General features: G+C 49.1%; 7 protein-coding genes across 7 annotated transcripts; 2 read left to right on the top strand and 5 right to left on the bottom strand.

The window, feature by feature from the left end:
• Positions 1-1,093: 1,093 nt before the first annotated feature.
• On the top strand, positions 1,094-2,308 carry Asppvi_004053 (putative proline racemase; the record flags this gene model as incomplete). Its single annotated transcript, XM_043300009.1, has 1 exon — positions 1,094-2,308. One exon carries the CDS (start codon positions 1,094-1,096, stop codon positions 2,306-2,308), a length of 1,215 nt encoding a protein of 404 aa, XP_043155944.1.
• A 371-nt stretch (positions 2,309-2,679) lies between these two features.
• On the bottom strand, positions 2,680-3,150 carry Asppvi_004052 (putative BYS1 domain protein; the record flags this gene model as incomplete). The annotated part of the gene is made up of 1 exon (XM_043300008.1): positions 2,680-3,150. The coding sequence occupies one exon, from the start codon at positions 3,148-3,150 to the stop codon at positions 2,680-2,682; it is 471 nt and encodes a 156-aa protein (XP_043155943.1).
• A 1,422-nt stretch (positions 3,151-4,572) lies between these two features.
• hdaA (histone deacetylase hdaA) lies at positions 4,573-7,699 on the bottom strand (the record flags this gene model as incomplete). The annotated part of the gene is made up of 15 exons (XM_043300007.1): positions 4,573-4,845; positions 4,912-5,018; positions 5,067-5,146; positions 5,195-5,280; positions 5,330-5,422; positions 5,473-5,536; positions 5,586-5,633; positions 5,682-5,793; positions 5,842-6,052; positions 6,100-6,227; positions 6,278-6,390; positions 6,446-6,584; positions 6,642-6,655; positions 6,701-6,989; positions 7,051-7,699. 15 exons carry the CDS (start codon positions 7,697-7,699, stop codon positions 4,573-4,575), a joined length of 2,406 nt encoding a protein of 801 aa, XP_043155942.1.
• Positions 7,700-8,762: 1,063 nt separating this feature from the next.
• Positions 8,763-10,163, bottom strand: gpdA (glyceraldehyde 3-phosphate dehydrogenase GpdA; the record flags this gene model as incomplete). The annotated part of the gene is made up of 7 exons (XM_043300006.1): positions 8,763-8,791; positions 8,848-9,018; positions 9,075-9,762; positions 9,843-9,906; positions 9,963-9,976; positions 10,036-10,071; positions 10,149-10,163. 7 exons carry the CDS (start codon positions 10,161-10,163, stop codon positions 8,763-8,765), a joined length of 1,017 nt encoding a protein of 338 aa, XP_043155941.1.
• A 1,860-nt stretch (positions 10,164-12,023) lies between these two features.
• Positions 12,024-12,762, bottom strand: Asppvi_004049 (PHO88 family protein; the record flags this gene model as incomplete). Its single annotated transcript, XM_043300005.1, has 3 exons — positions 12,024-12,409; positions 12,471-12,631; positions 12,746-12,762. 3 exons carry the CDS (start codon positions 12,760-12,762, stop codon positions 12,024-12,026), a joined length of 564 nt encoding a protein of 187 aa, XP_043155940.1.
• Positions 12,763-13,694: 932 nt separating this feature from the next.
• On the top strand, positions 13,695-14,515 carry htz1 (histone H2AZ; the record flags this gene model as incomplete). The annotated part of the gene is made up of 3 exons (XM_043300004.1): positions 13,695-13,793; positions 14,116-14,185; positions 14,268-14,515. The coding sequence occupies 3 exons, from the start codon at positions 13,695-13,697 to the stop codon at positions 14,513-14,515; spliced, it is 417 nt and encodes a 138-aa protein (XP_043155939.1).
• Positions 14,516-16,465: 1,950 nt separating this feature from the next.
• Asppvi_004047 (putative R3H domain protein) lies at positions 16,466-18,450 on the bottom strand (the record flags this gene model as incomplete). Its single annotated transcript, XM_043300003.1, has 3 exons — positions 16,466-17,400; positions 17,497-18,040; positions 18,106-18,450. 3 exons carry the CDS (start codon positions 18,448-18,450, stop codon positions 16,466-16,468), a joined length of 1,824 nt encoding a protein of 607 aa, XP_043155938.1.
• Positions 18,451-21,703: the final 3,253 nt, after the last annotated feature.

The raw sequence follows: 21,703 nt of genomic DNA, 5'->3' as shown, positions 1-21,703 counted from the left end.
AGGAAGGATGATAGAGGGTTGACGACAGAACATCCCCATCTAGGAGGCGGTGAGGCATGTTGACTCGGGCACCCAGGCGGTCAGTACTCTTTCGCCATCCTCGAGGAATGTTGATCATCAGGGGAGAGTGAGCAGTCCTCAGACATACTGGAAGAATCAGTCAGTTTGAAATAATACAATATGTGTGTCGCTGTGGACGTACCGTACCTCCAGATACACTACTTGTATTGGTTACAAGATCTTCAGAATCATGCCAATTGAGGCCGGAGATATAATATTGTTAGCTTATAGCATTGTTTCTGTTATGGAAACATAGCCTTGTCTAATATGATATAGTATAGTGGATCTTTCCAACATACCACAAGTGTTTACGCTCTTAGAAGGGCTGTATTTCCTTGCCTAAGGCAATGCGTAATCAAGAGACCATACATACACTCAGTCAGGAACTCAGGATTTCAGTTCTACAGTCAGTTATGTCCTTCTTAAACAGAGTTCATGTGCTTGCTATGATAAATAATGTTTGCGAACAAAGATATAGATATTATCTGTGTAGCATTGCTCAAGATGTTACACCACACTAGAGCCCATGCATTGCACCCTTAGACGGACATCCCAGTTTAAGCCTCTGATACGTACAGGTACATAGTCAGCCGCGGATTTATACATAACTCGGCGGTAAACCCTCTGAAGCAACATAAGTCGATACATTTAGGAATTGAACGAACAGGAGCTGTTTCTGAAATGTATCCCTCCGGGTCTTCGTCTTCACGATTAACAGGCGCCAGAGACTGATCCAGCTATACTCAGGATGCTTATCTCCACAATGCTTTATCATCACCTTGTCCAGAACAGATGGAACTCAGCAACAACTTAGGACTTAATTAAAGCTCGCTCAAGGATAGCTCCAAGACCCAATTAAACAGCAGCGTCCAACTGATCCCTCAATATCGAATGCTTGTCAGGGTAGACTGCATAAATGCATACCCCACCTTGAACTTACGACTGCGGAGAACCTGCATTATCAGGTAGATCCATTACCGCACAGTCCGTAGCTTAAACATCATCCACTAAAAGTACCAGGTCACCCATCACCATGGATATAGCGCAATATCTCGGGGAGAACGGCTCCAACCAGCCCATCCGCTGCATCGACATGCACACCACAGGAGAACCCACCCGCATCGTCTACTCCGGCTTCCCAACCCTCTCAGGGACTCTCCTCGAGCAACGAGACCAAGCCAAACAGCAGCACGACCACATCCGCAAACGACTGATGCTCGAACCCCGCGGCCATGACGGGATGTACGGCGCCATCATCCGTCCGGAGACGGAGCTGGTCTCGTCCGGAGCCGCCCACATCGGGGTCCTCTTCATCCACAACGAGGGGTTCTCGACCATGTGCGGACACGCGACCATCGCACTGGGCCGATTCCTCATCGACACACACGACTACAATGTATTCCCGCGCCGCGAAGACCTTGTCTTCGAAGCAGACACGCAGACCGTCAAACTAAACATCCACGCCCCCTGCGGTCTGGTGCGAGTGACGGTCCCCGTCACGGCTGATGGGCGAAAATCCGACCCCTCACGGCCGGTGACGTTCCTATCCACGCCGGCATTTGCAACACGCACTCAGATGACGGTCCCCATTGCGCCAGAGATCCGATGGCCCGAGCTGAGGGGCAGAGACTCCATCGTGCTGGATGTCAGCTACGGCGGCGCATTCTACGCCATTGTCCAGGCGAGCGAGCTCGGCTTCGACGGCGGCTTGCGGGAGCTGGACCTCGATGCGATGACGCGCTGCGTCCAGAAACTCAAACCCTACCTCATGAGACTGCCGGAGGTTCAGGCTGCGTTTCGGCATCCGCAGGACCAGCGCTTATCGTTCCTCTACTCTGTGATGGTTGTGGACTCCACGCTTGGGTTTCAACCTGATGTTGTGCAAGGCACAGAGACAGGGCTGTGCTACTTTGCAGAAAATCAGATCGACCGATCGCCGACGGGGTCCTGTGTGACGGCACGGATGGCGCTCGCTTATGCAAAGGGGGTAAGATCTCTAGGTCAGCGCTGGGCGTATAACTCCTTGGTTTCGAATCACTTCGAGACAGGAGCTTTCAGCGCTGAGATTGTTGAGGAAGTGTCTATTGACACAGTAGATGGTGGGGGACTCAACGCAGTCATTGTCCAGGTCGAAGGCCAAGCATTCTATACCGGAGCATCAGTGTTTGTGGTGGAACATGATGATAAAATATCGTCAAGCGGGTTTACAATGGAGAAGGTTGCCCTTGGCCCGGGTATGGAGTCTTAGGATGTCAAACGTATAGGATAGATATACACAACAGCGTCTCAACTGCTACTGGGACATCTAGGATGTCCTTTGGATAGACACATGGTAAGCTTTCACATATACTTTCACTCTTTTCAAAGACTGACGGAAATCAAATAGTACGCGCATTTATCGTCAAGACTCCTCAAGCCCCATGTCAAAAACCCTTTAGGAGAATAATGATCTCTGTTTAAACCGTTACCGAAGGAGCAATATACTTCATTCAGACATTATCCATTATTCGATGAGGACATCCTAACTCATAATCCAGGAAGAACACTTCAACATAAATCACAACCATCAACTCATCCTAATCCCATTTCAGACCCAACCCTGAATCGACCCAACTCAAACTAACAACTCTGCGCACAAAGCGTAAGCACAATATCCCCATTCGCTCCGCAGTTCTTGACCTGGCTACCACTAGGGGGGACGCCGTTCGCCCAGCAAATGGACGGGCAAGTCCCTGTAGCCGGCTTCACGACAAGAGCGCTGCCAGAGAACGGATCGCCGAAGACATCGCTCATGTCGTACCAGACGGTCTGGCCGTCGAGGGTATAGGCGTAGTTGAGCTGGGGGCTGCCGTCGTAGAGCCCGTTGTCGGTACGGGTGATCTTGAGCGCGACGCCGCCGGACGCGGGATCGTAGTGCAGGGCTTCGGAGTAGGACTGGCCCGGCTGGATGGTCTGCTTGGGACCGACGGAGCCGCCGACGGACCAGAGGTAGACTGGGGCGGCGCAGTTGTTTGTCACGACGGCATTGCCTACGGCTGAGGCCAGGGGGATAAGGGCCGCGAGGCTGAGGAGGGGGGTGGTGAAGTGCATGGTTAACTTTGGTTCTTAGGATGCTTGTTCTGAATTCGATGTGATGGTGATGGTGATGGTGAAGATGAGGATGGAGCGAGAGTCAAGGTGGTCGACGGGGGTTCTTATAGATGGCGGTTTGCCCTCCTCGAAGCTCATGCTCCTCTGCTACCTCTGTTGGCTCCATGACATACTTCATGATGTCAAACACCGTGAGCATTGCCATCTCGAGTGAAGTCATAACTGAGACATCTCGTGTTGAGACTCATGGACCAAGGGCAAGGAACTGCACATGGAGCCTCAGTATGATCCGATTCATCCGGCGAAATCAGGCAATCCACCCCGGAAATCCATCTTTCCATCCAAGACATTACCACAAAAGAGTCGAATGCCATCCAGTCATATTCTTCTTCACTCATCATAAGGCCACCGAACCTGAAAATCATCGCGACTTCTCCACTCACCTCTTCATTCCCCTGGTACTCCATTAGGCCTCATTACTAAAACTCCGAGTCAAAGTAGATCCCTGCCTCCAATGAGCAAACAATCTCTCTCCGAAAGGGCATTAAGCATGCATGTCTCAATTTCCCAGACTCGGTTGGTCATATCATGGTATCGAAGGATCAAGCAATGCAAGAGTAATCACCTGCAAAGTACCAGGACAGCAGTCGGACTCGACCTACCAAGGTAGTAAGCGAGGAGCAAGTGCATCATTTGCTGAAGGAAATACCGCCCTCTCCTGATTCGTTCAGATTCAACTGCCGACGAGGAGAATGATGTACCCCGCGGGGTCCCAACTGAGACAGTTACATCCGACTGCCATGTCAGTAGTGGATCTGATCATCACGACTTGCAAGGAATCTAAAAATAAGTTGGGTTTCGCATTGGACTCTGAATGAACTGGCGAGGGAACCGATCTGCCGTGCGCTGGTTGGTGAGGTGTCACCCGTAGTCCACCTCGGGAAGCCTTACGTTCTCGGCTCGTGTAGGGCTTTCTCTGGTGTCATTTCTTTTCTGCTCTCTTCTTTCCATGCCTCTTGGAACTTTTGCATTATCCATGGCTGGGAGTTCAGTCTATCAGCTGACTTGTAAGGATTGACGTTAAGTGTCGTTCTATGACTGAGTGAGTAACTGTAGGCGATTCCATGCAACATCCCAGTTGTTAGTGCAGTGGGACTGGAAACTTGAATATCAAACGGTGGAGAACGAGACACCTACAGACATCATCTTACGTTAAAATATCTATTACTTTCAAGGGGAAATTGACTTGTATGGCGTTCCATTATGTCGCATCCCGCATTCAATGGGCTGAACCGAGTGAGACACCCTCGAGATCAAAGCTTCCTTCAAATCCGAGGGGAAGAATAAGAAAAGAAAAGAGAACATTAGTATGATATGTACTATCCCAAGAACCAACGCATGCCCCAATATCGTATGCACCACTCATCCAGGGCCAGGAGGAAGCTCGGCCGGCTTCTCCTTGGTCGGAGACCGGCTCTTGCTTTTACTCTTGCTCTTGGTCTCCTCCTCTTCACTTTCTGCTTCATCAGCTCTTTCCTCTATCCACTTGAAGACCTCATCTTTGTGATGCATCAGCATCTCACTGAGTCCGGCCTTGGGCGATTGGATCAGGTGTCCGTAGCGCTTGGACGGCTTGCGCCGTGTTTCCACATTATTCCAGACACCATGCGTGTGGGACACAAAGACGAGTGAGTTCTGCTCGAATTGTCATTTTCTAGTCTATAAAACAGCGCCAAAGATCTGGGAGAATGCAACACTCACATCTTTATACCACCTTGAGAGCCAGACCTGAGTGTGGGAGGCTATTGCTCGAACAGGATCCTCAGCGACAAAGGAGATAACACCATTAACCCGTTTGTACAGAGTGTCTATATTGGTCAACTGCTGCCTAAACCATTTCTCTAAGGTCATCCTACCTCTGTTGATCAAGAGATTCGCGACTCCATAAAAGGCATTGCCGATGCCGACAAAGAATATCTCAGTAGCCTCGTTTGGTCTAGCACAGTCAGCTGTGTTCCCTACGAGAAGCCGTCCCAAAACTTACTCAATGTAGTTGTCCCACAGGTATCCAGCCAATTCCTCGGTAGCCGAAGGCCGATTCTCATCTTCATCTTCATACTTTCCGGTAGTCTTCAAGTCATCAGCGAGGAACATTATACAAAAAGTCCACGTTACTTACAGGCTCCATCGTTACGTGCTTGGGAATATTGACATCAATGACAGCGTAGCCTTTCCCGATGGCCCATCCGATATAGTTCTTCATGCAATCAGCCTTGCCCTTGTTAGCATACACTGTTGAGTCTGATGAACCATCGCACATACCAGCCAGCAGTTATGGGCCTCGAGTTTGTTGGTGACAGGATGAGGCAAGCCCATGATTTCCGGCCTGCTCTATGTTATTAACTTCCCTACTTTGCAGGATATGATGAACTTACGGATCATGGAAAATAACAATGAGAGGCACAGCTTGGTAGTAATTGGCACTGTATAGATCAGAACATGTGTCTCATCTTGAGTATGCTTCTACTGACCTCGCCAGCACTTGATTCTCGAACGACTTCGAGATCGATGTCCGATAGATGTATAGGGAGGTGAGTTTGAAATTGTCGTACAGCTGCTTGGATTGATAGGCACGAATGACATCTAATACTGTTAATACCCTGCCCCACATCTGATCCTGGCTTGGCTTACCGTGCAACCTATCAGTCCAAAGTCCCTGCTCCTGCGGCCCTTTCGGGTACATACAGCGCCAATAGCGAGACTGGATCATCATGACACGCCTCACAGTAGCGGTTGCCAGATCTGAAGGAAGTGTTGAGTGCAAGCGGTCAGGCGGATCCCCCATGAGTGTCTTTGTGACCGCTAGGGCAGACTTGGAAATTGATCTGAAGTTATAACCGCCCTATTTTGTTCAGCGGTAGTCAAACTGAGATTTTTTGCAGCACTGACCTCAAGACACACAGCAACTTTGCCATGAGCGAGAGTCATAAGCATATGTGTCATATGAGCGTAGCAAGAGGGTGTCACAAAGCAGCCTCCAAGCTCGTCACCAGCAGCCGCATCAAAGCCGGACGCAACTGTCTAAAGTCAGTCCCGGTGGGTGCTTGTTGGGAAATAATCTACTCACCGATGACCAGGTCAGGATTGAATTCCTGCGCAATAGGCATCACAACCTGTTGGAAAGCATACATGTAGTCGCCATCGCCCATACCTTGGCTAGGCCAGGGGATGTTGACGTTTCTAGATGGAGATCAGCGCACGGAGCTCGCTTCTGCAGATCGCTGGATAAGCCTACTTTCCAATACCAGCGCCAGCTCCGCAGTGGTCCCAGTCGCCCTCGTCCCCTCCGGGGTAAAACTTTCCATCTTGATGGACATGAAGGGAGATGTAGAGAACATTGGGGTCGTCGTAGAACGCTTTCTGAATACCGTTGCCTATGAATCATGAGATGCTATACTTGAGTCGGATATTTGCAGGTATTCTTCATTTACCATGATGAACATCCCTGACCAAGTTAGCAAGAATTTGTATCAGTATGAGGAAGACGTACCAATCAACAATCAAGATTTTCCTGCAGCTTTCCCCGAGTGCTCTCTGACAAACACGCGCCGCGACGGAAACATTGTTAAACAGACAAAATCCCATAGTCTTGTCGTGTTCTGCGTGGTGCCCCGGCGGCCGAATGACAGCTATGGCATTCTTGACCTTGCGAGTGGCTACAGCTAGACATGTCTCAATTGCTCCTCCAGCTGATAAGAGGGAAGATGCAAACGTTAACTTGTTGAAGTAGATCGAATCACGCGTATGCTCCAAAGCAATGAGCTCATCATCGGACATGTCTGCGGTAATGGTCAGAACTTGAAGTAGGGAGAGACTTGAGCCCATTGCGTTCGCTTTTACCTTTTGTACTTTCAACAAAAGCGTAATGATCCGGCGTGTGAACGAGAGAGATCTCATCCTCGGTGGCATTGCGAGCATGAATACGTTTCAGAGGTCGTGCGACAAGCGGTCTTGAAGACTCTGGGTCATCAACGAGCCCTGCTCGGCATAGCTCCTTGTAGATGTAATAGATTCTCCTCGGGTCTTCAGGATGGACATCTGCAGTAGGTCGCACCTCACAATGGTAGCGCATCTGAACATCATAGCAGAGCCCTGACGGTAGAGACGCAAGAGGAAGCCCTACACGCGCCCCTAAATCCTCCTCAGACCAGTCTGACGTTTCCTCAACAATGCTGTCTGCTCTGTTGGCGGGCTTAGTAATAGCAGCACTAGGTCCAGCTGACTTTTCCGGAGCACTTGGTGGCGCTGTGGGTTGTGCTTGAGCAACTGGTGCAGCCACATGCTGATCGCCCAATTGAGCAGTCAGAGGCAGATTCATAGACTGCCCCAGAAGCGGTGGAGCAAGCCAAGGGTCAGTTCCTCCGTTGAGAGACCTTGGAATTGCTGGCACGCTCGGATTGCTGGTGGGATGGCTATGTGAAGTGCTAGCGCTGGGGTGATGGGGGCCTGCTTCTCCCATCAGAGTGTCACCATCCTGCTCCATAGCCATTGGGAGGATGATGCGACGAGCTTTTGATTTCTCCCTAGGCTTGAAAACTTAGTAGTCTCAACATGTCATGGCCGAGTCTGCAGATCTGCTCGAAAAAAAAGAACGGGTCTCAAATGACCCTGAGATATCCTCCAAAGATAATGCCTACTCCTAGCAAAGCAAGGAATGAAACCAATGTAAGGATTTGCGATGGAAGTTGCGAGATTAAACAAAGTAGTAGATAGAAAAGATGGGTGAAACTGTGAAAGAAAGATAGGAGCTCTTGCAGAGATATGAGAAGAAAGAGCTAGTCAAAGAGATAGATGCCTCTTAGCTTAGTCGCTTAGAGACAAGGGCCCCGATGTAGAACAATTCGAGCTCAGGCAATTCAGGAGACGGCAGCAGAAAAGTGTACAGAGAAAATTCACTGAAGATCCTGACATCTAATACATCAGGGCCACAGAATAATTTCTGATATGGCAATCACTGCGGCCAGCAGGAAGGCGTGCTGGTCTAGGAGTTTATTGGTTTATGTAGCGTATGAAGCTCTAAAAAGGCGTGGCCTATCTAGCTCCCAGCTCACGTGACTATGGCGGAACTCATACCGTCAGGTAAATTGGTGGTAGGCCACTCTGCAGCAGGAAGGCTGGTTACCAAAGTGAAAGTATCTCGATGCTTTCGGAAATTGAGCGGACAGATAGTTGAGCGAAAGATCCGTGTAGCAGTCCAAAAGATCCAGACAGACTCAAGGCTCCTCCAAACTGCTATACAGTGAGCTATGCTATAATCACGTGCCTGGCTCCCGATCATTTGCCGATCTTTGCCCAGGTGTATCATCGACCTCTCACTCCGGGTATTCATGTTGGCTAAATGATGCTACGGTTACAGAGAGCCCCTTAAAAGAAGCAGAAGCATTCAGGATTTGGCAACGTCAAGTCATTTCATTAAATAGTACGTTATCATATGCTTTTATGCCCAGAGCCATGATCTCCAGTGCGTTTTTGTCCGCAGGGCATGTTGTATCCGACTTCGGAGTGTCTCTATTTCACAGAAGACTTCTAGTTTCAACTTTCCGTCCTGATTCCTACTGGGAATCGACCTTGGCAATGTAGGCTGAAATGACGAGTCAGTATAAATCAGACCGAGTACCAGGCCGAACGTGAACTTACCGATGAGGTCAACAACACGGCGAGAGTAACCCCACTCGTTGTCGTACCAGGAGACGAGCTTGACGAAGTTGGGGTTGAGGGAGATACCAGCCTTGGCATCGAAGATGGAGGAGCGTTCATCACCGTTCAGGTCGCTGGAGACAATTTCGTCCTCAGTGTAGCCGAGAATGCCTAATAACAACCCGTCAGTATTATTCACCATGCAAACAGCTCAGCAGTTCACGTACCCTTGAGCTCGCCTGACTCAGAGGCAGCCTTGATGGCCTGCTTGATCTCATCGTAGGAAGCACCCTTCTCGAGGCGGCAGGTGAGGTCAACGACGGAGACGTTGGAGGTAGGAACACGCATGGCCATGCCGGTCAGCTTGCCGTTGAGAGAAGGAATGACCTTGCCGACGGCCTTAGCAGCACCAGTCGAGCTGGGAATGATGTTCTGGGCAGCAGTACGACCACCTCTCCAGTCCTTGTTGGAGGGAGCATCGACGACCTTCTGGGTAGCGGTGTAGGAGTGGACGGTGGTCATGAGACCCTCAACAATGCCGAACTTGTCGTTGATGACCTTGGCCAGGGGCGCAAGGCAGTTGGTGGTGCAAGAGGCGTTGGAGAGGACCTGGATGTCGGAGGTGTAGCTGGTGTTGTTGACACCCATGACGAACATGGGGGCATCGGCAGAAGGAGCGGAGATGATGACCTTCTTGGCGCCACCCTTCAAGTGGGCGGAGGCCTTGTCCTTGGTGGTGAAAACACCAGTGGATTCAACGACGTAGGTGGCACCGGTCTCAGACCAGGGGATCTGAGCGGGATCCTTCTCAGCATAGAAGCGAATCTTCTTGCCGTTGACAATCAGACCCTGGTCATAGGTCTCAATGGTGCCCTTGAACTGGCCGTGGGTGGAGTCGTATTTGAGCATGTAGGCCTATAGCATTGCGTATCGCGCTCGGTCAGTTTCTGGGTCAAATGATGGAGTCGTCTAGCAGAATGGCTTGGAGGACGTACAGCATAGTGAACCTCGATGAAAGGGTCGTTGACAGCAACGACGTCGACCAAGCCGTGGCTGAGACTGTTCAAATCATTAGAATAACCAGTCCATTGATGTAGCTCGAAGCCGCTACTTACGCGTTACGGAAGACCTGTGATGGATTGTTAGCTTCTGGATATCTAAACAGGGGACAAGGTCTATCAAACTTACAATTCTTCCAATACGACCGAAGCCGTTGATACCAACCTACAAGAGAAGTTCAGTCTATGGCGCAATGAAGCATTGAAGCAAAGCGCGCTTCACAAAGATCAGAACCTTCATACCTTGGGAGTGGCCATTGCGTTGATTTGTCAGGTACTGAGTGGGGTGAAATGTTAGTCAAGCTTTGAGAGAGTGAGAGAGAGAGAGAGACAGTGAAGACGGCACTGTTGTAGACGTAAGTGAGGGGAGATGGATATGTTCTTACTTTATAGAATGATAGAGAGAAAGAGAGGCAGTAGAATGATGATGCTGATGATGGGAAGAGAGTAGAAGAGGAGAGAAAAGGGCCAGTGGCGGGGGAGGGGCAGTAGAAAAGGCAATGGCTTGTTGTCTCCGACTGACGCAACGACCTGATCACCTTGGAGCTTGCGCGCCAGTCAAAACCGCACACCGGGCGGACAGACGGGGCTAAAGGCCAAATAGCTACTCCAGCCTATGTACTACAGCTTGCCAGTGTTGCTACACAATAATTGATTGCTACGGTAATGGCTTGAAAACGGGTCTTTCTGGGTCAGCTTGAGTGCTGGATTCCCGATATGCGCCGCCCAGGAGCTCTTCAGCAGCCTTTCCGGTTTCATACACCGGGCAAAGCAGGAGACTCACGATATTTAGGTGGCCTGCCTCCCCTCGGTAGCTGCTGCGCTGGCCAATAGCCGTGCTGCGTGCTCATCCAGCCGGGTACTCGCTCCTACAAATCTCGTGAAGCTCTGCCAGCTCTTCGGAAAGACTGGTATTAGATTACGGAATACCTAGGTTATTATGATAGAGAAATTCCCGTTGCATTGGCACCCGCTTATACTCGCTCCGAGGGTGAAAGGGTAGCCGCAGTTCCTCCTATTCATGAGGTGGGCAACCTCTCTGCATGATGTAACAGAAACGGAAGGACTAAAAACAGCCCACCAAGAGATCCTCTGAAAGAGGGGCTGTCCGGCTCTTCCGCTTTGGGACCATGATACCTATGTCGGAACAATGTTAATCCATAGCCTCTTATTTGGGACTTCTAGAATGTGCGGAGCACTTAATCATACCTTAGCTTATCTCCATCACTGCGATCTCTTCACTCACCGAAGCTTGAGAGGGCTTGAAGGGCTTCTCCGTACTCCAGAAATTCTCACCGGCTGAAAGTAAAGTATCATGTGGTACACACTTTTTTTTTTTTTTTTTCTTATCTCGATTTCTTTTTGTTTGCCCCTCTGTCTCCTGAGGATTTGAAATCTCTGCCTTTTAGCCGGCGGACAATTGGAGTGTGTCAATAAAGAGGCTTGTACCTTATGTATATGTTATGCTTTTCCTCGCCCAATTGAGACTTGAGACACCTGCAGGCATTGCATGACATTTTCTGGATGCACAAATGGTCTCAACTTATTAGATGTAGCCTTCTATCAAAGTATTGTTGCGGTTAATATCAAATTTTATAATCCCATCGAGTAGTTGTTCAATGTTCAGTAATGGAGTTCGTTCTATCCTTCCAATGAAGCTTCCGAGGATCTACTCCTTGATACAAATTTCTAGGAGATTAAAGCCAACCGCAAAGATGACTTGTCATGTTCTCACCACTGAATCACCCATTTGCTACGCATCTGTTTCAAATAACCGGAGCCTTTGAGACAACTTTTCATTGATGCTCGCCGCCTGCGAACACAAGACGTTTGGATATCAAAGCAGCTAATCCAACAGACTACGTCAAAGGGGACAAGTCATCGGACGAGCCCGTACATAAAGCTGATGTTCACGTAGCGGTCAGGAAACCAGTGACATTATCAATACAATGTGATCAATTGCGACTATCACGCTGCCGTTAATCATGTCCTTGTCTAGCAACCTCGTTGCAATCTAGATCACCTCCCAGAGTCTGCATTGAAGTCGCCTCTATAAATACAGATGAAGAAAGAAGTTCTTGCCCACAACTGTCACGTAAGACTAATTGATCCAGAAGCTTACTCCTCCTTGACACCGCCACGCCAGTTCTTCTCGGCGTTCTCGACGGAGGCCTTGTCGCTCTTGACCTGGCCCTGGCTCAGGAAACTGTTGGCGGCCTTGAAAGGACGCTGAAGATCTCCAGTGGCGGGCTTCCCGAACACGTGGATCTTAACGAGATTCGACTCCAATGCGCTCTTCAGAGGGATGATCGACTGAATCAGGAGGGGGTTGGTGTACTTAAAGTACAGGTGCATGACACCCATCATACCCACTCCCATGAGCTGCGACTTCATCAATTGGCGCAGTTGTCCCTTGTCGTAATCCATGTTGGTGGTTGTCACGGGGCGAGGCTCCTCGCCACTGCCCATGGGGGCAGGCTCGACATACTTCAGAGTAGTCATATCTGTAATAATTCAATTAGCTTCCACCACAACTTCCCGGTGCAACTGCGGATAAGTGCGTACCCTTCTTTTGATTGATCTTGGATTGCGTATACATATAAAGTCCAAAAATGATCACATTGGACGCGAGGTATATGCAACGGACAAGGAAGAGGACATCCGGGTTGTCAAAAGGAACCTTCTTCGCCAGCTGCATCATCACAAGGATGATGGCCAGGTTAGTTCTGGAGATAAAGGCATGGTCAGTCTTATTCGACCTCCGTCAAAGCAAAATAATTACGGAAAAGGGATCTCTATGCCCAAGAGAAGCAGAAAATAAAATGCGCTGAGATACTCACACTTGAGGATTCACCATTTTGACGAGAAGGACCTTTGACGAGGAAGATCAATGCTGGCAGGACTGAACTGAAACTGAAGGGGTCGAGGAGGGAGGCGCGTGCAGGCAGAACCTTCTGACAAAGCGCAAAAACCTGGAGCCCCAGAAAGTCGAACAGCTGTCCAGATGGCGTGAGATCACGTGAAGAAATCCCTTTCGCTGTAGTGGCCAAAACGTGGCACGTGAGCTTATCTTTAGATTGGCCTGATAAGCGATATTGCATAGTTTGTTGATCGGTTGCGTCCTCAGGCAGAGTTTTGGTCTAAGGCATCAAAGTCACCTGTTCAGTTATGTAATGTGCGCCCCGACAACCACAACACTCTGCAGCGTCAATTCTCATCATCAAGCTTGCTCAGCTGCTTGACATGACCATTCACTCAGCTACGACTATCTGAGATATTCATCTTCTTAAGTGACAACATGGGTTGAGACATATTCAATGTTGGATGATCATTAACGAGAAGAAACATGGCTGAAGCCGTACCATACCTGAGGGGCTGGCTTCAGCCATGCCGCGAAGCCTCAGCACCATCGTAGATGGGCCATGCTTATTCTGCTAACCAACCTTTACTGACTAAGGGACAGACAAGCTAGATTTGATCAACTCATTTGACCGAGTTCAAGCTTGCCTGGCGGTGTGACTTGCTCACTATGCCTTCTCAGCTGGCTTGTCGAAGCATCCAAAGTCGAAGCTGAGCATTGTTCCTAATCGGGATTAGCGCCCCTCCACGATCAACGCCTTTAGCGACCAGGATGGGCCTTGACATTTCTGACTCCTTCATCCATCAACAACGCGCGTATCTGAGGACTTTTGAACCATCACAACATCCACCCCCGTTGGCCAAATCATCTGAATCTTGCTCAACGCGTCATTTTTATCTCTGCGACCCCGAATCTCGACAATTTTCAATATGCCCGGCGGAAAGGGAAAGTCTGTTGGCGGAAAGGCTGGTGCGAAGGATGCTGCGGGGAAAACCCAGAAGTCTCACAGCGCAAAAGCGGGTTTGCAGGTCAGTATATCGTGTGTTTCTTAGTACTATGCACGGCAACAATATTGTTTCATGCCTTCTCATGTCTCTGGCAACGGCTTCTTTGTGATGAATTTGATGTTGCGGGAAATTCCATTGGAACAACGCGTTTTCACGTCCGACGTTGAGGAACTCCTTTGCCTGTCAAGGGTTCCATCGGATCGCGAATGTGAAATCTGTAGAAGACGCAACATACTGCGAGACTTTATTGCCATGGAGATCATCAATATGTTCTTACCTTCAATCCATGACCTCGTTTGAAGATTCGCTTGGACGCTTTGAGCTAACATGAGTCCTGGTTTAGTTTCCCTGTGGTCGTGTTAAGCGTTTCTTGAAGAACAACACGCAAAATAAGATGCGGGTTGGCGCTAAAGGTATGATTACCATTCACACGACTCCCTTTTCTTCCCCATCGACGTGTTTTCTTGTCCTGATTCACTGACACACATATTTTAGCTGCGGTCTATGTCACGGCTGTTCTGGAATACCTGACTGCGGAAGTCCTCGAACTTGCTGGTAACGCCGCCAAGGATTTGAAAGTCAAGCGTATCACGCCCCGCCACCTGCAGCTCGCCATCCGTGGTGACGAGGAATTGGATACTTTGATCCGCGCCACCATCGCTTTCGGTGGTGTCTTGCCACGTATCAACCGTGCGCTGCTGCTCAAGGTGGAGCAGAAGAAGAAGAACAAGTCCGAGGCTTAAAAAAACGAACAAAACGGCAAATACCCCACGAATACGGCGTTTGATCTTGATGATGAAAAAAGAGGTTCTGCTCTTGGGCCCGGCTACAGCATTTCTTTTTCTCGCTTCACGAGGCGGTGCCTGAAAACAGCCATGCTCGAGCGATAATCCTTGCGGCAATAACTTCAGGCGCATCCTCCATCGTCAGTCCGCCCCTCCACCACGCTGCACTTGGGATTGTTCTACTCCATTTTCTTGCCGCCTTGCGTCCCTCTTTCCTCGTCTCTTTCTTTTTGAATCGGTTCTTCCATCTTCCTAGTCAGTTTATACCGTTTGCGTGACTTGCCTGGGCGCTGTAATGGGAATTATGGGGATATCTCGGTAGTAGGAAACGTCTTTCTAAAATGCCTGTTTTTCTTTACTTCTGTTTTCTTTAAATTGATCAACGGTGTTGTGTTTTCATTATTTTACCTATTTTTTATATTTATCCTTAGTCCTTTTTGATGAAATTGTATCAGTAGGTCTCATGCTTTAGTCCTAGTCACTATGTAATGTTTACCAATAGAACAGTACGTCAATTGGTCCGTCTGGATATGAGAAATGCAATGGCTTACCTTGATATCTTTCAAGCACAAAAACTTAGTAATTGTTAACGACCATATATCCAATAAATCGAATGAAATGATGCTGTCTCAGCCATGTATACTTCAGTTGACTAAAAATGGACTGTCGCAAGGGATGCCATAGGCTGTACGTAACGCGGACTATTGCATGATGCATCCCTAATGCATTTCTAGCTTCGCTAGTCCGCTGTGGATGTTACTCTTATGCTACTAATGACGCTGCCGCTACATATCTATCAAAATAGAAACTAAAGTGGTTTACTAACTAACACATACATTGATTGGAGAACTTGAGAAACATGAGAACTGAAAAATCGGTCTCAGGAACTAAGTGAAAAGGGAACAGAAGCCGCAGGAGGGCCAAACCTCGAAAAAGAGCCGCCAGAGTGTAAATGATGCAGAAAGCCACCAGTTGACTAGTTCCGTATGGAATCCATTGAGCTAAGTACTCCCGAGCAGACGGTCGAGACGTGCTTTATTCGTTTATTTGTTTCTTCCCTCGTTTGCCAGCGCTCCGGCACAACGCAAGGAGAACTGCTCGGATCGACGACGGCGATTGGACATGTCAACTCGAAAATGCTGGCGCAAATGTCCGATTGAATATGGCCTTGGTCCATTGACATGCTAGTCCATGAACCTGCCACATGCAGGCGAAGGAAGGGGAGACGTGATATGATAAAACATATCCGTCCAGTACCGCTCAAAACAGCTCGAATCCATGAATGAATTAGAGAAGAATAGTGCTGAAGATTAAAACAAGAAACAGAGAAGAAGAGAAAATCAAGAAATCAACATTAAACGATGCAAATCGCCCTTATACAGAAGCAACAATATGCGAATGCTGGTATGCCACGTCTCGTGGTGTTAGTCAAAGACATGATGAGATATTTCTTATTGTCGTTCTTCGTAGACCCTCCCTCCAGTTAAAACAAATTTTTATTGTGCTTTCCGCCGCAAACGCAAGATCGGAACAAATGACACAGAAATGAAAAGAGAAGAATGTTTTCTCGCATGCAAGGCGCCCGCGTCTCAGAAGTTCAGAGCTTTCTTTTTGCGATGGTGTTCTGAGAAGAAAAGAGGAAAAAAAAGTACCGAGTCCGTCCAAACAGTGTGCCTGATGGACTGCCCCAAAATAACGTCTAAAACTTGACTAGATCAGAGAAAAAATTTTCTTTTGATTCTCTTGGAGTGTCATCGCGTCATCCCTCATCGAATCGTAAGCCAGTAATCGCACATCTGGATTAGGCCTCGTGATATAAGAGTCGTATTCGTCTCGCGGCAAAGCAATCTAAACAAGTTCCGTTGTCTTCGTCTCTCATCGATCATGTGCTTTTTTTGGTCCAGCATCTTACTCCACAATAATCTCCACTCCAGAATTGGTGCGCAATTCATCACTTCCACGCGATTGATGTCCGTTCGATCGGCGGAATCCCGAGCCTTTCTCAGGCATTGGGCCTCTAGGCTGCCTAATGGGCATGCGCTCCTGTGACTGACCGTCAAATCCAAGTCCGATGGATCGGTTACTACCAATGGGACCAGCGCTGGAAGGCTGACTTTCCTGCTGATCCCAAGAGAACATACCCCTCAATCTCCTGGGGCTCGCATTCGGCCCTCCGATTCCAGTGCCAAGGGACAGGCTGCTCAGACTGTTCACCAAAAGATTGTCGTCCCGTTGCACGCCAAGGGAGGAGCCAGACGGGGCTGAAGTCAAGGTGGGGGTGTTCGACGCGCCGCTGGTCACAGCCTCATAATGCTGTAAACGTGCGCCATTGGATTGCAAGGCTGCCGGGAAGCTCGCGGAAGAAGGCACGGGAGAAGGAGTGTACGAGCGGAGATCGGCAAACGACTTGGCCGCGCGGAGATTCTGGGTATTTCCGTAGTTTCCAGACGAATCAAGAACGCCGAGGAAGCCGGAAGTCTGTCCACGAAGGTTGCTAAAATGACCAGGTCCTCCCTCGTTCCTGGCCTCGCTGAAGTCAATGGTAGCTGCGCGATTCAGTCCGCGACGAGCGGTATCGGCTGGCTGAACAGCAGTCGGGATGGAGGTTAGAGGCGGACTGACGTTAGTGCCGGGAGCGACTTTGAAAACCTGCACCTGTCGCTGTTCGCCAGTACCACGAGAAGCATGACCAAGACCCATGTTGTGCGCAAGAGTGTGGACCGTCCGGCGCTGGATAGGGCTGAGAGTAGATGGGAAGAGCACGGAATCGCGGCTGGGATCTTCCTTGAAAAGAAGGAGCTGAGAGTAATAGGACAGCGTTGTGCTGTCATTCAAATCGACCTCTGCAATGAAAGTGAAATTAGCATAATCGAACGCAACGAAAGCGTCGGAACTGTCAAAACAGATTTCGGAGTGTGGAATGGCTCGCTCTGACTTACCCAGCTTTTGGCCACGCTGCGAAACGGGAGAAGGAGACGTCGCAGGAATGTGGGACGTGAGGGAAGACATGGAACTCTGAGTCTGAAGCTGCGAGGCAGCCATGGGCCTGTGCTGTTCCTCCAGCTGACCGCGACGTTCGCGCTTCTCCCGCTCGATGCGCTCGCGCTCCTGGAGAGGGAGCATCTTCTTGTACTCCACCCGCAACTTCCGACCTTGGAGCTCGAAGTGGTTAAGAACCTCGATAACGGTGGCGGTTTCTTCAGCAGAGGTGAAATTGGCAAAGGCCAAACCCCGGAATACGCCATTGTCAAAGTGATAGTTGAACGCGTAGGGAAGCGGGAGGTTCAGCTCAGTCATCAATTGTACCAACTGCTCCTTCTTGACAGCAAAAGGGATGTTCTTGATGACAATCGCGGTCGGAATCAACTCGTCGTCTCCCTCCGAGGGAACTGCGCCTTCGGAACGCACTGCACCACTTTGAAGAGGTCCGGGTCCGAGATTCGAAAAAGGACTGGGCATACCAGGCTGCTGGTCAAGCCATGTCTGTATTCTTGAGTTAGCATAACAGACAAAGATAATATTTCATGAAATTTGGAGTCAACACATACCGTAGGCAAACCCGCCCGACCAGTGCGCGAGGTGGTCTTCAGACTGGCCGAGGCCGAACGGATGGCTCCCAGAGTCTGAGCGTTGGCAAACCCATTTGGATTCCAAGTCTGAGAACCTGGGAGGTCATAAGCATAAGAGCTATTGTGCAATGACGGATTCAAGCGCTCGAGACGGCCGGTGTCGTAGCGAGCCATTGAATCATCGTACAGATTGACAGGCATTGGGCCGTATGCATCAAATTGTCGCGAGGGCTGACGGTGTAGAGGCTGCTGGTGACGCTGAGAGCCAGGGGAACGCGCAGAAGAATTGTCGTGATACATCTCCTGTGATTGTTGATAACTCATGGCGGCCGAGAAATGAGAATTCCCAACTAGCGACCAACCGTGGAATGTGGGCACTGGAATACCCACCACACAACAAACCCGATAAGCCTAGACGACAGTGCTCAAAACATAGGAGCTACCCGGCGCAGGCGTCGTGAACTGGGAATAAAATGGTTTGGCGAAAAATAATAGCAGACGACGTGCTCGAGAGGGGGTTGACTTTGGCTCCGGGGAAAGCGACAGAAAAAGTTTCCACCAGCGAAGGCGGGTTGATGGTCCCTGATTTGAGGAAAAGAAAATGAAAAAAATAAGTGTATCTGCGATACAACACTAGCGACGAAAAAGAAAAGAGAAACAAGAAAGGATTCTCTAGATAAATCGCTCTCACTAAGAATGGAAATAATCAGTCGTCACGCTTGATATCATTAAAGACCAGGGGCTACCAGGTGTTGATTTTCCTGGGTCTGTCGTATCCTTCCTCGTCCTCCGCGAATAAACCGAAGCAATGAAGCGACGGTCTCAACGGAGGTCGTCGGGAAACGGAAGATGAGACGAAATGACAAGAGAGAAGGGGAAGATAAATCGCCACTACCCGGAACACAGACCACCTTCGCGAAGCTTGAGACTGGTTGCGGATGTGGTTGTGATGGTGGTGGTGAGGGGGGGAAAGTGAGAGAGAGAGGGAGAGAGACAGCCACAGTGAGGGACTTGAGGGGGGTGAATGTGAGACACCTGAGGCAGAAAGATAGGTTACGATCAAGTACTTTACGGTCAGTAACGTAGGTATCTTCACCATTCGTCACAGCCTAAAGTACCTAGGTCATAACCTAAGCCACCGACCTCAGCCCTGGAGTGTAATATGTGGTAATGGTATGGTAAGAATGGCCAGGTGTAATTGGTCGTGAGGAAGAGTAGTTACGCACCAGGAAATCCGGCAGCCGGCGTACCGTTCACTCAGAAGTCAGATCGACTCAACGAGGAGCAAACTAAAAAAAATGAGGTATTCCGTAGTACGGGACTAAGGTGAGTACTAGAGGACCCGGAGATCAACGAATCCACTTCCACGAAACCAAACCGCCAAGGATTGGATGCAGCTGCTAGTTTGGGTAGGCTAGATTCGATAGATCAGGGATGCTTATCAGTTGCGAAGCTGCAGTTTCAACCACAAACCCAACAATCTCAACTGTGACTTCAGAACTGCGATTGGTATGATACCGACGACAACGCACAAATGTTGGTGAATTATTCTCTGGTACGGACTACCGTCGAACTTGGTGTCATGTAATGAAAGTCGAGTGAAAGACAAACTCCCGGAGTGGCTGTATTATAGACCGGGCGCAAGAGTCCAGCTGGGCAGCAGAACCGACTGCTCTAGTCTGAATATTTCGATGCTCGCTGGTAAAGAACGCTTTACTGGATTGACAAAAGCAATGCAGCCTTGTTGATGAGTATGAGCGTCAGTGTCGACGGGTTGATGCTGACGGAGGACGGGACGACGACGGGACGATCAAGAGACGCGCAGTAGTGGATAATTTGGGTTTGTTTAACCTGACAGAAATCGGTATCTGATCCTGATACAAGTCCACTTGCAGGCTCGCAGCAATGCTTTTGACTCCTGTGTCCTGCTTGATGCTTGATCCTGCTGTTTGACGTGCTAGGATGCAACACAGAGGAAAACCGGAGGGCAAGATGGTAAATTTTTTAACAAAGTATAAGTATGACTCCAATTAGGAGGCCTTCAGATTGAGACTCGGGGTCTGTAACAGAATCAATAAGATGAGGAAGAAAAAGCAATATTGAATTATGACCAACCAGAAGAGAGGAACCAGAACGCTGTACTTATAGATATTCAGATCATGTAGGTATTAAGACAGTTGCCTTAGCATTCGGCAGCAGATGTTCTTTATATTCCAGTACTGATTTGGACGACTCTCGAGCCAAGTAGGAGTCTACCTGGTCTATCTGCCTTGGTATTATTGATTTTTCCTTATGCTCCGTCCCTCCTTTGCCCCTGGACCCTCTTGTGTCTTGGAGCTCCTTGTCATCCATTATTATTAACAAGCTCTTAGAATGTCCCACTCTATCTATTAATACTACTATACACGAGGAGCGCTGTTTACTACATAGTGCATGCAATCAGTCTAGTCATGTAATGGTCTAGTCTGGAGGGCAGTAACCTGATCTGTATTTCTCTCTTTCAGAATGGTCACCTCTCTGAGAATCCATTCCTGAACGATGTCTTGGTGAGCTTTCCTTTCCCCCTGTGTAGATACCAGTCACAAATAAGCCAAAGGAGTGTCTCTTTTGTCCTACCACGACACCCCGCCTCCTTCGTGAGTCTCCCCTCCAGCAGCACGGGGCAGGAACTGAACTTTGGCAGTCGGGACGCTCTGACTTGCCTGCAATCTTGTGCTCCCCTTACCCCCTAATCGGAGCTTTTTCGGCCACTTAGCCGTCTTGTTACTTTCATGAAATAAGTATTTTTATGGACGGCGGATCATCATTTTGAGACTGAAACTGATTACTTCCCTGGCAATACCAGAAGTACGTATTTCATTTGGGACTTTCGATTTCCATGGTGATTGTCGTTTTCTAGCTCCCGAGTGACAGTTTCTCCCCTGAGCCGGTGCCTGGGACTCTGATACCAATGCGCGTTTAGAGTCTGAGCTAGATTCCACGTAGGATCCACCACTGTGGGTTGAGAGGGCCTGTCTAATATGGACTACTGCTAAGGTATGCTTCTCTTGGGAGAGTTAGTTGGCCCAAGTTGATCAACACAAGCAGACACCCACACGAGCTCTTGCTGCTTTGCTCGATTTGGGTTGACTATAAGCGGATGATCAAGTCCAATAGCTGCCTGATAGGCAGAGCTATGAAAGTAGTCGATTGGCAACACGGCCCATGTCTAGCAAAGCAAGTATCGTGATCCTGTTACATCGAGCTTTAAGCCCCTGAGCTCCTTCTGACGGGGGGGCGAACACTGCTGCACTGCCGTTGTGAAATCAAAGAAAACGCTCGTCAATTTGAATGCAGAATTAGAAAAGACCTTCTTCCGAGGAACACCCAAATCAATCAGTCATTTATCTGAGGCACAAGGCTTCTCGAACAATTTCCCTCATGGCTCCCCGTTGACCGTCTGTGTCAAATATCAATAGTACATGGAATGGGCCCCGTCCGGAGTGCATCTTCCGTCCCCGTAACCCCTATTCTAACTTCGCAATTCTCCATGGAGGAGAAGCGCCAGAAATGATCCATCACCTTTTCGACGAATGAT

This window comes from Aspergillus pseudoviridinutans (assembly GCF_018340605.1).
Source record: "Aspergillus pseudoviridinutans IFM 55266 DNA, scaffold_3, whole genome shotgun sequence".
Classification (NCBI taxonomy): domain Eukaryota; kingdom Fungi; phylum Ascomycota; class Eurotiomycetes; order Eurotiales; family Aspergillaceae; genus Aspergillus; species Aspergillus pseudoviridinutans.
This window is presented reverse-complemented; position numbering and strand designations above follow the sequence as displayed.